The sequence below is a fragment of the Sylvia atricapilla genome, chromosome 1, assembly GCF_009819655.1.
Source record: "Sylvia atricapilla isolate bSylAtr1 chromosome 1, bSylAtr1.pri, whole genome shotgun sequence".
Lineage (NCBI taxonomy): Eukaryota > Metazoa > Chordata > Aves > Passeriformes > Sylviidae > Sylvia > Sylvia atricapilla.
The window spans coordinates 137078407-137092395 of NC_089140.1; the positions used below are offsets into that span (position 1 = coordinate 137078407).

The following is a 13989-nucleotide window of genomic DNA, read 5'->3' on the forward strand; positions in this document are numbered from 1 at the left end:
AACATTCATGCAGATGCACAAACAGAATTACCTGACTCCATGAGCACACATCCATTCACAAGTCCCAGAAGTACCAGCATGATCCCTCTGCCTGCCTGGCAACCCCAGACAGATTCCAGGCCCTCTTAATGGCCCCAGGGGTCCCCTCACCACTGGCTGGTCCAGCTTGATGCTTACAAGCAAACACACAGTACTGGCATACTTGTCCAGCATGGACTCTCCTAGATGCTCCCCCCAGAACCTCCTTCCTGCTGGTTAGCCCCGATGGAAGCGTGCAGGTGAATGAGCCATGCACACCGGGTATGGAGAAGCTGAAGACAGTTGTCATCACACTGCCTCAGCACCTGTCACACGGCTTCCTCCAAGCGCTGGCACTGAGCCCCTCACTTGCTTCACTCATGCAGGTTCCTCCTGATAGCTGTTTTTTTAGGACACACACCATTCCCACCCCAGGGAGCAGCAGCTGAGACCTCCATTCACTGCCGGAGACCTCAGTCTCTCCACAGCTGATACCAAGCCGGGGGTACCTGCACCCCCAGTCTGGCTCCAGTAACTGGCACTCAGCCCTTTAAACCCTCACACATGTAGGACAGAGAGATTGCTCTGATTTAATTAAATAGGACAGGTTATGGTGATAATGAGCAGGACTCAGCCAGACAAGTCTATTGATCAGAGCCATTTTACACACAGCTGTCACAAAATGATGAAAATGCAGAAGAATGACAGAAAAATAATTAATTATTTGGAAATTTCATTTATATTAATGCTTCAAAAGCCCATATTAAAGAGAAAGAGTACTCTGAAGCTTGTGATTTTATTGCAGTACTTAAGAACCACCATAAGAACTCACAGATGCTAATCATAAGGGCTCTAAAATAAGGGCTCTATTCTGTCAGATAAAAGCAGAACAAAAGCTAGTGGCTGGAAGTTCAAAAATCAGAATTAAAAAGTCTTATTTCTATGTGAGGCAGAGTGATCAGTGGGATAAAAGAAAGTTTTCTTAAGCTTGATGTCTTTGAGAGCTAACTTTGTTTCCAGATGATATTCTTTAGCCAAATCAGTGGTTGTGTTATGAAGAAAGTAGTGTGATATGTTATATAAATTAACCAGATTAAGTCCACAGTCTCTCTACTTCCTCTGGATTTACACAGGAATGTAGTAGCAGTACAACATATAGGTAAAAAAGGTAGAATCAATACCATGGCAACGTGGTATTGATTCCACAAGGAATTGATTGTCTTCTGTGCTATAGTTTTACTATGCATCTGGCAGTAGGAATGACATAAAAGTCTGTAGTAGATACAAGACTATGAAGAGGCATCAGTGGAATGTTTGCCATCCAAACTACCATAAAAAAAAAAAAATTAGATAACTTTTTGGGACTTCCTAGACAATTTGTAAGATATTCATATATTCAGACAAAATACAGAAAGTCCAGCACCTTTTTTTCCTTTCTTTTTATGGTCTAACATGTTGAATAGAAGTAAAAATCAACTATATATTGGCTTATGTCTAGTATGCTGCTTTGTTAGATTTAGTATCTTTCATCTAAATGTATCTATTTATGCATTTGATAATTTCCTTTCCTTTCCTTTCCTTTCCTTTCCTTTCCTTTCCTTTCCTTTCCTTTCCTTTCCTTTCCTTTCCTTTTCCTTTCCTTTCCTTTCCTTTCCTTCCCTTCCCTTCCCTTCCCTTCCCTTCCCTTCCCTTCCCTTCCCTTCCCTTCCCTTCCCTTCCCTTCCCTTCCCTTCCCTTCCCTTCCCTTCCCTTCCCTTCCCTTCCCTTCCCTTCCCTTCCCTTCCCTTCCCTTCCCTTCCCTTCCCTTCCCTTCCCTTCCCTTCCCTTCCCTTCCCTTCCCTTCCCTTCCCTTCCCTTCCCTTCCCTTCCCTTCCCTTCCCTTCCCTTTTTTATTTTATTAAGGGTTGGTTGTAGCAATGTAATGACAGAGACCAGCCATACCCACAGCAGTTATGACAAAACGTGAACAGCAACAAAAAAGAACCTGTAGTTCCATCAGGTCGTAAGCTTGGTGACAAACTTACAGCTTCAATTCTGTGGCTTTTACAACTTCAACCTAGCAAACAATTTTTTGTGGATTTCTTGTAGAGAGCACTCCAACATTAAACAATAATTCATTAGTACTCCTTTAAATTTTGTATTAAGCTAGCAGTGATATTAACAGCTTTATACAGATAAGACTTCATGAACCTTACCTGAATCCAAGATTAAATTATGTGTAACCACGTTTCTGAATTCCAGTGTGCAGGAGAGCTAAAAATATTTTATCCTATTTGTTCACATTCTCTAGCTTTATACCAACTGCCAAAATTATTTTTAACACCCACATCCTGGCATATTTAAGTTCTACTAGTATTTCTTATCTACATGCTTCAATAATGCTATACATCAGCTACCAGTTTTTCTTAATATTGCTGAAAGAAATGCCTAAGTTCACAGGAATCACTAGATGGAAATCCTAGTCTGTAAATAAACACTATCTGCCCCCTTCTTTGCTTCCTAACCTCCCATTATAAAGCTGTGATCATTCTTGAAATTTTTAACATTGCTCTCAAATGCGTCTCAAAAACATTTCAGTAGAATTGCTGAACTCCATGGCAGGACTCCAGTACAAACATGAAGACCATTTCATTACTTATACAGTGTCTAATAATTCAGTTATATAACTCAGCTTTAAATGTGCAGCAGTACAAACCAGATAAAGTTATATTTCATTCCACTATTATAAATATTTGCAATTCACCTCCTGGGCATTCTGAGTTTTCACTATAAGGGCAATCATATATTAAATTTTTCTATTCTTTGCTATGGCCAATAGGATTACACAAAAATGTCTATCATATTTAATTTGAATAAAGGTTGCCATAAACTCTAGCAGTATATTTCTTAATGGAGTCAACGATTTAGCAATGTCAGCTACCTGTTTAATAGATGTAAAATAACACAGCGAGAACAGAAGGAAGCACTGTTCAAAGCAGGACTAGGTCAACTGAATCCCCTTTGCTGCGTAGCCAAGCTGCCACACTGCTTTCTTTCTCAGCAGCTGTATTTCCCCTCCTGTACTCTCCATGAATAAAGCTGCTTATGTATCTAAGGACAACAGGAAATGGAAAAGTGCATCAAATTCTTCTATTCCAGAACCAAATTATCCCACCAGAAATAAAATGAAAGGGCACAGCTACACTGTACTTGGCCTAAATTATCAAATAGGAGATTAACTATGGCATTCTTTCTCCAGATATTAATACCTATACATGTTATAGAGAGCCTGAAAGCTACTAAAAAACCTCCCCAGACCTTCCCAGGAAAAAAAAAAAAAAAACAAAAAACAAAAACAAAAAAAAAAAAAAAAAAAAAAAAAAAACCAACCCAGACACAGAATCAGCAGACTTAGAACTTCCCCATTTCTCACTTCAACCAATAATGCTGTGTCACTAGACAGTGGTAAAATTAGCTCCAGGGTTTTTTTAAATATCTCCTTAATTTTTAGTGCACCTCACCATTTTCTGTTGCCACTGTAAGTGAAGTTTATTACTTTTGAGTTTTCTCTAATGAAATAATTTCTCTTCAGGGGCATTGTGCTATATAGAGAGGTATGCTTTTCAGATGTGCTCTTTTTTGAATAATAAAGATGAACATGAAGAACTTTGCGCACAATGGTACCAAAGATAACTCAAATATGCCACTTGATATAGAGGAAAGAAAGAGGGAATGAGAAGAAGAGAAAGAAGGAGAGAAGAGAAGAATAGAAGGACACAGACTGTAGAACTGAGGCTTACAATATTGCTGTTTAGCAGCCAGAGTTGATATTTTGTGGTCTATAGTGCACTTGGTTTGACTGAATGCAATTGCAGTAGCTTACATATGGTGGCTCAGCATAGTCTTTCTATTAATGATATAATTTTATATCTTTTCATACACATTTTTATTCTCAGGAGATCAGAAAATGAATATGTTACTATATGTTATGGTCAAGAAAATCCACCATAGATTCATATTTCCCACAGATTCTGTCAGGTACTCTGGAGTTTCTTGTCAACTTTCAGCTAAACTGCAAATATGTCAAGAGGATAAGAAGTCAGAAAAATAGATGTTTGGAGGGTTTATTGTTGTTGGTTTTTAATAGGGAACAGTAACAGATTCCATGCAGCCATCTACCTATATAACCTATTTCAAAGCATTTCAAAAGAAAGCATTTTAAATTATCTCTGATTATGAAAGGTATGTTCCTTTTTTTCGAATTACAGCTGGATCTAATCGCTTCAGATATATGTCACTACTTCTCATCCTCTCCTCTCATGCCACCTCTATAATTTTGCTTTATTGCAATGACAGGTTGCTAATCATTTCTATCTTAAATTTCAAATTATATATCCATAATGAAGCTTTAAATTATGAGACCTGATACTAAGTATTCAGATGTTTCATCAAGAAGCTAAGAAGGAGCTACTGGGCAATCAAAATTTTTGAAAACTGGATACTAGGCAAGGCAGAACCAGATCTTAAATGCTGATTGCAGGGTTATACATGCTCATAAAGAGTACAAGAACAGAAATGGAAATTGCCCTGATGTGATTATCATTTAAATACATCTATTCTCTCACATCAAGGAAAGAGACATTAAATGAATGTAATGTAATGTAATGAGTTTTCATTTCTTTGCTGTCTGGGTATAAAGAGGATAGCTCCACATGAAGTCAGAAAAAAAACCAGAAAGAAAAATTCTCTGACCGAATGAAGTTACTTTGATTCAGCTCTTATAAACAGTAGATCTGACTGTGGTAAGGGAGACTCCATTGAACTAAAATTCTGGTATCCAGCCTAATATTTTTGAAAATTCCTAATTTCACAAAATAAAACATCAGTTTCTTAAAAAGATGAGTATCAAATTCAAGGTAACAAGTTTATATTTTGTTCTAAAATGCTGTGGTTGAGGGTAAAATTTCCCCAGACTTTATACTGACCTAGAAGCTCAAGTTCTATCAGCACATTATTTTCACTCAGAAAGGAACTTCGAGGAGTCAGTCACATGTGCAAGCTGAAGTCTATAGCTGATCTTCCATTTTATTTTAATGATTCTCTGTCATAACTGAAATGCATAGTATGTTGTCTGTCAGCATTAGCAGTGCAAAATCTTTCAGTAAACTGTTTATAAGAAGGAGAGATGATACCATGTATAATGAGTCTAATTTATTCATGAGAAGCATATATTATATTTTGCATAGTGAAAAATCCATAGCAAGTGCAAAGTGCATTTTAATATAACACTTTTAATGCTGTTGCAGCTGAACAGTTACCAAATGCTTCAAAAATTAACAGACTGCAGACTATGTATAATATAGACAAAACCAGTTACATATAGCCTGAATTTCTCTTTTCTAAAATACCTCCTTTTTATGTAAAATTGCTGTGTCCCTCCCCCCTCCAAAAAAAAAAAAAAAAAAAAAAAAAAAAAAAAAGGGTGTGTAATCATTTCAGTTATTTTCTCTAATAACTCAGGGAACAAGAAGGGCCTAAAATTATTTTATGCTTTTCGTTTCATATCTTGGTATATAGGAGGGAATTTCCATATGAAGTAGAATTCTAATGCATCATACCTGAAGGTAAACTATATCAACAGCTGAAGACATTTTACTGCAGAGTGATTCTGGACTGTATTTCTACAGCAGGCCTTCATTGATTGCTAGGAATCTATCCAAAAATTGGTAATGCAAAGTGTAATTCAGCTAGCTATTTCTCAGAGACTAGTTTCTGTTGCAGATGGGACCAAGTAGCATACAACAATGGCCTCAGAACTTCTCCAGGCTGTTTACTATAGCTCTGGCTTTGCTGACAAAAACACTTAATAGAAAACAAAACAAAACAAAACAAAACAAAAACAAACAAATAAAAAACCCAAAAAACAAAAACAAAAACAAAAACAACCAGGTGTCTTAACATCAAGTATCTTTGAAGAGGTGGAAAAATCCAAAATGAAAAAAAAAAAAAAAAAAAAAAAAAACCACAAAACACTATAGCAAAGACAAAGACAGAAACAACAATTTCTGTTAATCCTATAAAATTTGTTAGAGTTTATAGTCTCGGAACCAAAAAATGGGTTTAAAAAAATGAATGCATGATATACACTTCAAATATTACTATACTGAACTTGATCATAAACAAGATCCTTCCTGGAACACATATATAGAACACACATAAATATACATAAGCAATACTTTGAATTTCTGGACTTCAGGAATACATGTTACAGGTCATTAACTTCAGTGCCCATGTGAAAACTATAGACAATCATGAAAACTGCAATAGAGAAATAGCTTTATATCAGTTCTGAGAACTGAGACAGCATTTCTCCTTTGCAAACAGGTAAGAAGGATACCATCCATAAAACTTGCAGATACCACTGTCCAGCAAAATTCAAGATTAACTAGTAATGTCTTGACATTAATTTGAGTAAGTATGTGTCAGAATGAGTAGAAAAATAACAATTAAGTTTTTCAGAATTTAAAGAACTTGCTATTTTTAGAGATCATAAAATACTCATATCTGGATGGGACTATAGATTGTAAGGTTTAAGATATTTTGGTTTCAGATATAACCCAATCTGTGAATGATTACATGAAAAGCAAACACTGTAACTTGGATAAAGTTATATATCTGTATTTCTGTATATTTTTGTGGGATGTTTATTTTTTTATGTATAGAGATCAGAGGAGGAAAAAAAAAGGCACCAAAATATTTTGTTTAAAATATCTTACCTTCATAGTAAACTTTAAACCCATGAGCACTAACTGCAAAATCACTTGTCAAGCGTAGTGAAAATACAGATTTTGTGCTTGTCACAGGTGGAGGAAGATGAAATCCTGTTAACCTAAAAAACATAAAAGCACAACTCTTGGTTAATTGTCTGGAAAACAAATCTCTGTGTGACAGATGGCTGTTCATAATAATATTTAATCATGGAAAGGACAACTGCCTTAACATTATGCAGTTTGCATTACTTGAAAAAAAATTTATATGGCAATTGAAGAATTAAAAAAAAAATAGTCTTCTATGGACATTGTATTTAGTATAGATGATAGTAAGATAAAGAAGCTGCACTTAAAAACAGTTCAGATTATAGGTAGCTGAAAAACTAAAACAATGGAAGAAATCACAATCCACCAGACAATTTACACTCTTTAAGGTTATGTTCAAAAACATATTGGAATATAAATCTTACACAGGTTTGTGCTAAAATTCGTAGTAGCTGAATTTTTCCACAGTAATATGATAAAAGAAAGGGACCATGATTCACTTTAACGAGGGAATTTAGTATTATTTAAACTGTGCACTTTAGCCTCAGAAAGAAATATTCTGATTTCAATGCAAAGAGCAGCATCAATGAAATAGCAAATCCATACAAAATGAAATAGCAAATCCATACAAAATCTCTCTTGAAAGGAATTACAGGGTCATCAAGGTTTGTGTTTTTGTTGTTTGCATGTTTGGTTTTGTTTTGTTCTATTAAAACTACTGTGTTTCAGATAAAAATAAAAGAAAAATTTTTGTGTATTTAGCACTGCTGATAAGCTCTGCTGATACTCACTTCTCCATATTCATTTGATGTATGTATGACAACACTTATCTTCCTCAGCTTTAGGAGAATAACCTCATCAGGGTTCATATCAGACCAATGAAGCCCATAATAATTAACTGGGTCAAAGATGTGTAAAGAGTCAACTGAAGAATTTAGCTGTGTACACACACCAGTGAAATGTAGACATACCTTTGGAACCCAGTTAGCCATGTCTGGTGAATTGTGTAGCAGACAGGATAATAAATTTTGTTAATGACTGATATTAAAATTATTTCTATGTGTTTGTAGATAAGTCCTTATTTTACATTTTTCTTTGAATTTAGAATGACAGAAAAAAATAGGTCAAAAGGGACCTGTAGAGGCCACATAATCCAACCTACTGTTTTAAGTGGGCTAAAATTGAGACCTGATACTAAGTATTCAGATGTTTCATCAAGAAGCTAAGATTGCTCAAGATTTACTTTTTCTCTTTTCATTATTAGAATAAATTCACTGTGATATTTTTGGTTTGCTAAGGTGGGGTTTTTTTTTGTTTGGTTGGTTGGTTTAGTTTTTTGTTTTGTTTTGGTGTTTTTTAATGCACCTATATATTCAGCTACATAGGCTGGTCTCTATCACACTTTAAGAAACACGGAAATTCTGATAATTTTGCTGGAAGAGAGGACATATATTTTTAATTTTTAATTTTGCTTGATGTTAGAGCAAACACCAATGCTGTTTACTGATTTTTTTATACATTTACTGCTGCTTATCCTGATATTCAGTCTCAGCCTTCTTCTGAAATCACAAATTAATTGATAAGTTATGTCCTGCCATTTTCAACATTTCTAGTCTCATCAGAGGAAAAGATTTAGATTGATGAGAAGCCCAAGATTCATAAGGTCAGGAAATTACTTGCTAAAAAATACTGTAATTGCAACATTAATATTTATTTAAGGTTTTACTTATTTTTAGCTTTAAGATATCTTCAGATGAGCTCTATATAGTGCACCAGTAATTTACCATGAAGCTTATTGGCTGTGGGGTCAGAAAAAGTTTTGTATTTTTCTTTGATCTCTATGTACTTTGTGTCCTTAAGAGAGACTTTAAATTAATGGGTATCATATAGATATTTTTTCTTAAACAATCATTGTAAAATAAAACCAAATTAAAAAAAAAAAAAAAAAAAGGAAAAAGAAAAAAAGGAAAACCTCCTCAGTACAATAGCAAATTTATGCCATGAGTTACAGTCATGAAAGGTGTGAAAGCCAAATGATAATAGTACTCACATCACATAACCAGAAAAATGAAGAATATGAACAAAAGAAGCAAAGGCCCCTAAAGAGGCATATATTCACATGTTTGTATGCAGCAAGTCCTCAGAGGATGTATTTACAAAGCTATTCTTTGTCTTGTCATTGGAATCTTTATGAATAATATCATTAAAACAAGACTAAAGAGCCTATGTTAATATGAAAAGATGGAGAATTACGTTCAGAATATTTTTAATTTATGATATTATTTTTTTATTTTATTAGGAGGGTATATTTTTGTTCTATTAATAAAAAAAGAAAATAAAATTCTTATGTCTCCCAAACAGGCATATATTTTTTTTAATGAGTCAATATCAGTGCATTTTTTCCAATAGCTTAGTCATCAACCAATAAATAAATTAATTCATTGGTAAGTATCAACACTTTAAAATAAGCTGGCCAAATGTAAAATGAAACCAATATTTTGAATAATACTTTAACTTGTGTCTCAGAGCATGTTTAGAAAATATCTATTTATGTACTGAATAATTTAAAAGAATTCTGGGTGTAAACATATATCCAGCAGAAAAGAAGTATACAGTTATCCCAAAATATTTAATTTTGAGAGTGATACATAGACAGAGAATAGATGAGTAGTGGATTTTTTAAATGAACACATATGTTACCAGCATAGTAAACCTTACAGCTCCTGATGCAAAACAGCTCATGCTAAGAACTGTTGGATACCATTTAGCTTTCAGCAGTGGGTCTTTTATAACCATCATTATGTTACATTTAGTCAAAAAGGATAAGCTTGCTTCTTTAATTTTGTTGCTTCACTTAAATTGATATGAAGAAATTCAGAGGTAATGTTTTCAGTTTAGTGGATGGAAAATTAATAAAAAAAATTTAGTAAGTAAAAATTCAACATGCAATTATGACTCAGTACAAAGCTACAGATTTTTAGAAAGAACTGTAATGTAATTCATTCTGACTATTGAAATAACTTAATACTCGAGTATTATTCATTAGGCACAAAAGGATATTGACCTCAGAGCTTAAGCCTTATTTGTATGTTAAACTCTACAAACTGTCATAAGTGTTAGCTAGAAGAGTTTCCATTGCCATTTAAAATGAAACATAGCAAGCACATCATAACTGCAGGAGAGAGATGGCAGCTAAGCAGCAAAATACCTATAAGATAATGTACATGCATATATCTGATTGCCACTTATTCAGGTCACTCTAAATGTCCAACGAAATGTTAGACAACTAAATGTCTGAGTCTTCTGGTAAAAGTGAAAGGTGGTACAATTATGCAAAATAAGCAGTCATCTCGTTAAGCAGCTATCATATGCATATTAAACACATTTAAAATTTAAATTTCCTCTAGTAACTGAGTTTTTTTTTATCTACAGTAATTTTCCATCTAACATTCCATTTACATATCTCATTCCATTTGTATCAACTTTTTTTCAAATTTAAAATACTTAACAGCGTTATTCAGGTGACTCTATTGCTGTTTTAGATACTATGAGATATTTGAAGCATCACCACAGAGTTGCTAGGTATGACATTGTACCACCATGAGATCCATCTGCTTCTGGAGAGATGGAGGGTCAGGCAGGATATGCCTACATCTTTTTCTATGCTCTCCAATAATTCATTAATAGCCTACCACTTTGGCAGAAAAAAGTTATATGACAGATGTGCTTTCTCATTGGTGTTTTTGTGTTTTGTTTGTTTATTGGTGTTTTGTTTGTTTATTTGGGTTTTGGTTTTTGGGGTGGGGTTTTTTTGTGGTATTATCTGTTCCTTCTTTCCCTTTAAGATTTTGAGTGTTCTCTGACCTCACTAAGAGATCCCATAAGTACCAGATACTGGCTTGGGTAGCCATGGGAAACAATGGGAACTACCAAGACAATGTCTACAGAGGCTTAAGAAAATATTCTTTCTGTTTCAACCCTTAAAACCTCAAATTTTAAATTGTGACATTCTACTTTTGATTTTGATGATGCAGTTTAGCTACAGAGTGTTATCAAACACAGAACAGTGATACAAATTTGTAAATGAATACACTGCATATGAATGAATATATTTGGTTCTTTTCTTCCTGGTGAGTCTAAAAGGCCTGCCAGGCACCTAACAGCCTCAGGAAATGGACATACTATGTGTGTAGTGCAAGACTGCAGATGTTTCTGGGAGCTTAGGAAAGGGTTAAGAGATATTTTTATTTGTTCAGCTTTTGTATGTCAGAAAGACCAGATGCTCATCTTGAAAAAATTTATTGTGTATAGAAATTCTAAGTTTCCATTAGTAAATACACTGAAATGAAATATATCATTTGGAGACAAAATATGTATTCAGAATTTATGTATTACTTGTTTGCAAAACTACAATGCTATGTAGTTTCAATAATCTGAGTCTGGCAATGTTTTTGCAATCATCTCAGAGTACAAGAATGGAGAACAGAACCACTCATTGCCTTGGAACAGGGAAAAGTATTATGCGACATATGATTAAATTACTCCATGAAGACCTAAGACTGAGAAGAAAATCATCACCATCATATTCTTTGGCAAAGAATTAATCTTGCTGGTTGTTTGCTGTAACTACCCCATCTTTATCCTCCCAAGGAAAACAGAAGTGGCTAAAGATCCAAATGGACATCAAAGGCACTACAGAGCACCACCAGAGAAAAGAGGTAGATTCTAGGAGAATTCTGTACAAATTTAACTGCATATTTTTAAGTCATTACTTGCTTTGAGTATGAGCATTAGTAATATTGCAGGCAGATTAGTAACAATTGCTGTTATATCCATTGCTATATTTTTATTTGTTACGACTTCTTGGTGAAATAAGACAGATTTGTTTGAGTCCTCAGAAGTCTCTAAGTACTCAGGGTGCAAGTACATACAATTTCTTGATGTACAAATAAAGTGACTGAAGGATGTTTTTTTTCCAGGTGAGAGACTAGTTTTAAAGGAATCTGTGTCTTATGTGTCTTTTGACTCCATCCTTATTTATCTTTCAGTAATGGCAAATGTCAAATAGAGTGTCTGAAACAAAACATTGTCGTATATACACAGGAATTTCTAAATATTCTGTCACCACCATAAATTAAAATATAACAAATAAATTCTAAGCAATAGTGATAATGTTTGAACCTATATGAAAATATGTGGTAATTTTTTTGGCATTGTAAATGATTGAAAATGACATAATTATTTTCTTTCAAAAATGTCAATTACAGTGTGTGTCCCAATATCTCTTCCTCTTGTAGGTTACTATATTCTGTCACATGCTATACATTCAAAAAAAGAGTTTTTATTAATCAGTTGAATCTGTCTGTTTTCCTTTCCTAAGTATTTTTTAAGACTACTACTCCAAGAGTAATTATACTCTCTCTATTTCAATCTCTCCACTGTATTTTTTCAATCATGTATGACATAATTTTAAAATGACAAATCATCTCAGATTTGTGGTTTCCAAGACTTTGAAGTTCTGCCTGTAAACTTCTGCAGTTTGATCAATCATTTGTTTTCTGCTTTTCCTGTGGTCCTTGTGATAAAACTGAAATTGTATATCACTTTAAGCTACATGCTGAACTTTAAACTCATCAAGCCCTCAAGGCAGACCAGCTCCCAGCTTCAGGATCTAAATAGAGCAATCATTTCATAATTGCAAAGCTAAAATTATGGAAAGAAATCTTGATTAATCATACAAAAGTACTCTTGATAAACTGTTTACTTGGGACTGTGATGTTATGTGATAAATAAAATGACTGCATTTCCTCTGCTTGTGTGTCTTAAATATTTGCTGTTTGACATTGGTTATGCTTCAAATAGGTAATTTTAAAAATGTATTTTAACAGCTCTTTGTATTGTTTTGTTTTCTCTTTGGGTTCACAAGATTCTAGTTTTTCTACGGTTCATTAGTTATTTCCAAACAAAATACAGTTCCTCAAGAATATTTCAGCTTAGATAGGATAGTATATGAAGAAATTCACAAAAAAAAAAGGTTTTTTGAAGTGAAGAGCAGTCTCACTTAATCTCAATAAATTTTTGATTAGGTCACAGAAATTTTACAGCGGGAAGAGTTTTAGTCTAACCTGAAAGGTGCAAGAAATATTTGTCCCTAATTTATGTAAAATGATGCAGAAACAAAACATGTTAACATGCTGAGTTATTGTAACTTTGACTGTAAAATTAAAGAGTGTCAAAGCCTATATATTCTCACTTTTAGTTTGATCTCCAAATAAATGGTAATTCTCGTAAAACAGAGAAGATAGATTCTGAAAAAGAATATGCATAATAAGCAAAATGCCAAGCATAGAAGAAAAGCAAACTGAAATATCTAGTATTTTCAAATAACAGATAAAATATTTCTAATTTTTTTCTTTTAAATAAATGTAACTTTTGCTTTCCTTCCACTATGAAATTTTGGTCTTAATGATGCATATTTAAGTTGATAATCTTCAGAGAATAATATTCTTAAAATCCGTAGCACATGTACAAAGGAACCTCCATGATGAGTGGATTTTTCCCATTAAGCTAGCTGTAATTCTTCTATGAGTCATTTTGTTTGCTAGTAGGTCCAGTGACTTGCTAGCTGTTATTTATGCAGCAGTTCCAATCAATACTTAGCAAATAAATAAGTCTTGAATTTAGAAAGGTGATGTTGGGGCTTGGTTTTGTTGGACCACATGCTGATGAAATCCATTATTAGCTGCTGGAGTCCTGTCTGTGTGGTTTAGTATTCGTATACACTTCTATTAATTTTCTAAGTAGCAGATTATTAAATTTAACATCTGACTAGTCTGATGCTACACTGATTCAATTTCAAATTTAGTGAGATCTTTTGCCTGCCAGATACTTGTTTAACAATTTCCTACTACCTCTAATTATTATTAAAAAAAGAGAAAGCCCTCAACAGAAGGGTTTGCTTATTTGCTTTTTCTAAGACAAAAGCATGATCATCTCCTCCAATTTGCTGCTGCATTTGCTGTGGCCATCATCTACTCTACTAAAATAACAACATTTTGTGGTATTTTTTCTAGACACATTTTTTTTTTTTCATCTAACAAGAGTCTAACAAGATGAAGTTTAATGAGTCCAAGTGTCGACTCCTGCACTTTGGCCACAATAACCCCCTGCAGCGTTA

The 13989-nt window shown here is 33.9% G+C and overlaps 1 protein-coding gene across 2 annotated transcripts in view; it reads right to left on the minus strand.

Annotated features, from left to right (window-relative positions):
• CSMD3 (CUB and Sushi multiple domains 3) overlaps positions 1–13989 on the minus strand; it is a 580968-nt gene that overhangs the window by 472215 nt on the left and 94764 nt on the right. For both annotated transcript variants that reach the window (XM_066334988.1, XM_066334980.1), the window contains exon 3: positions 6774–6886. In XM_066334988.1, coding sequence (XP_066191085.1) covers positions 6774–6886 — 113 coding nt within the window. The remainder of the gene's footprint in view (positions 1–6773; positions 6887–13989) is intronic.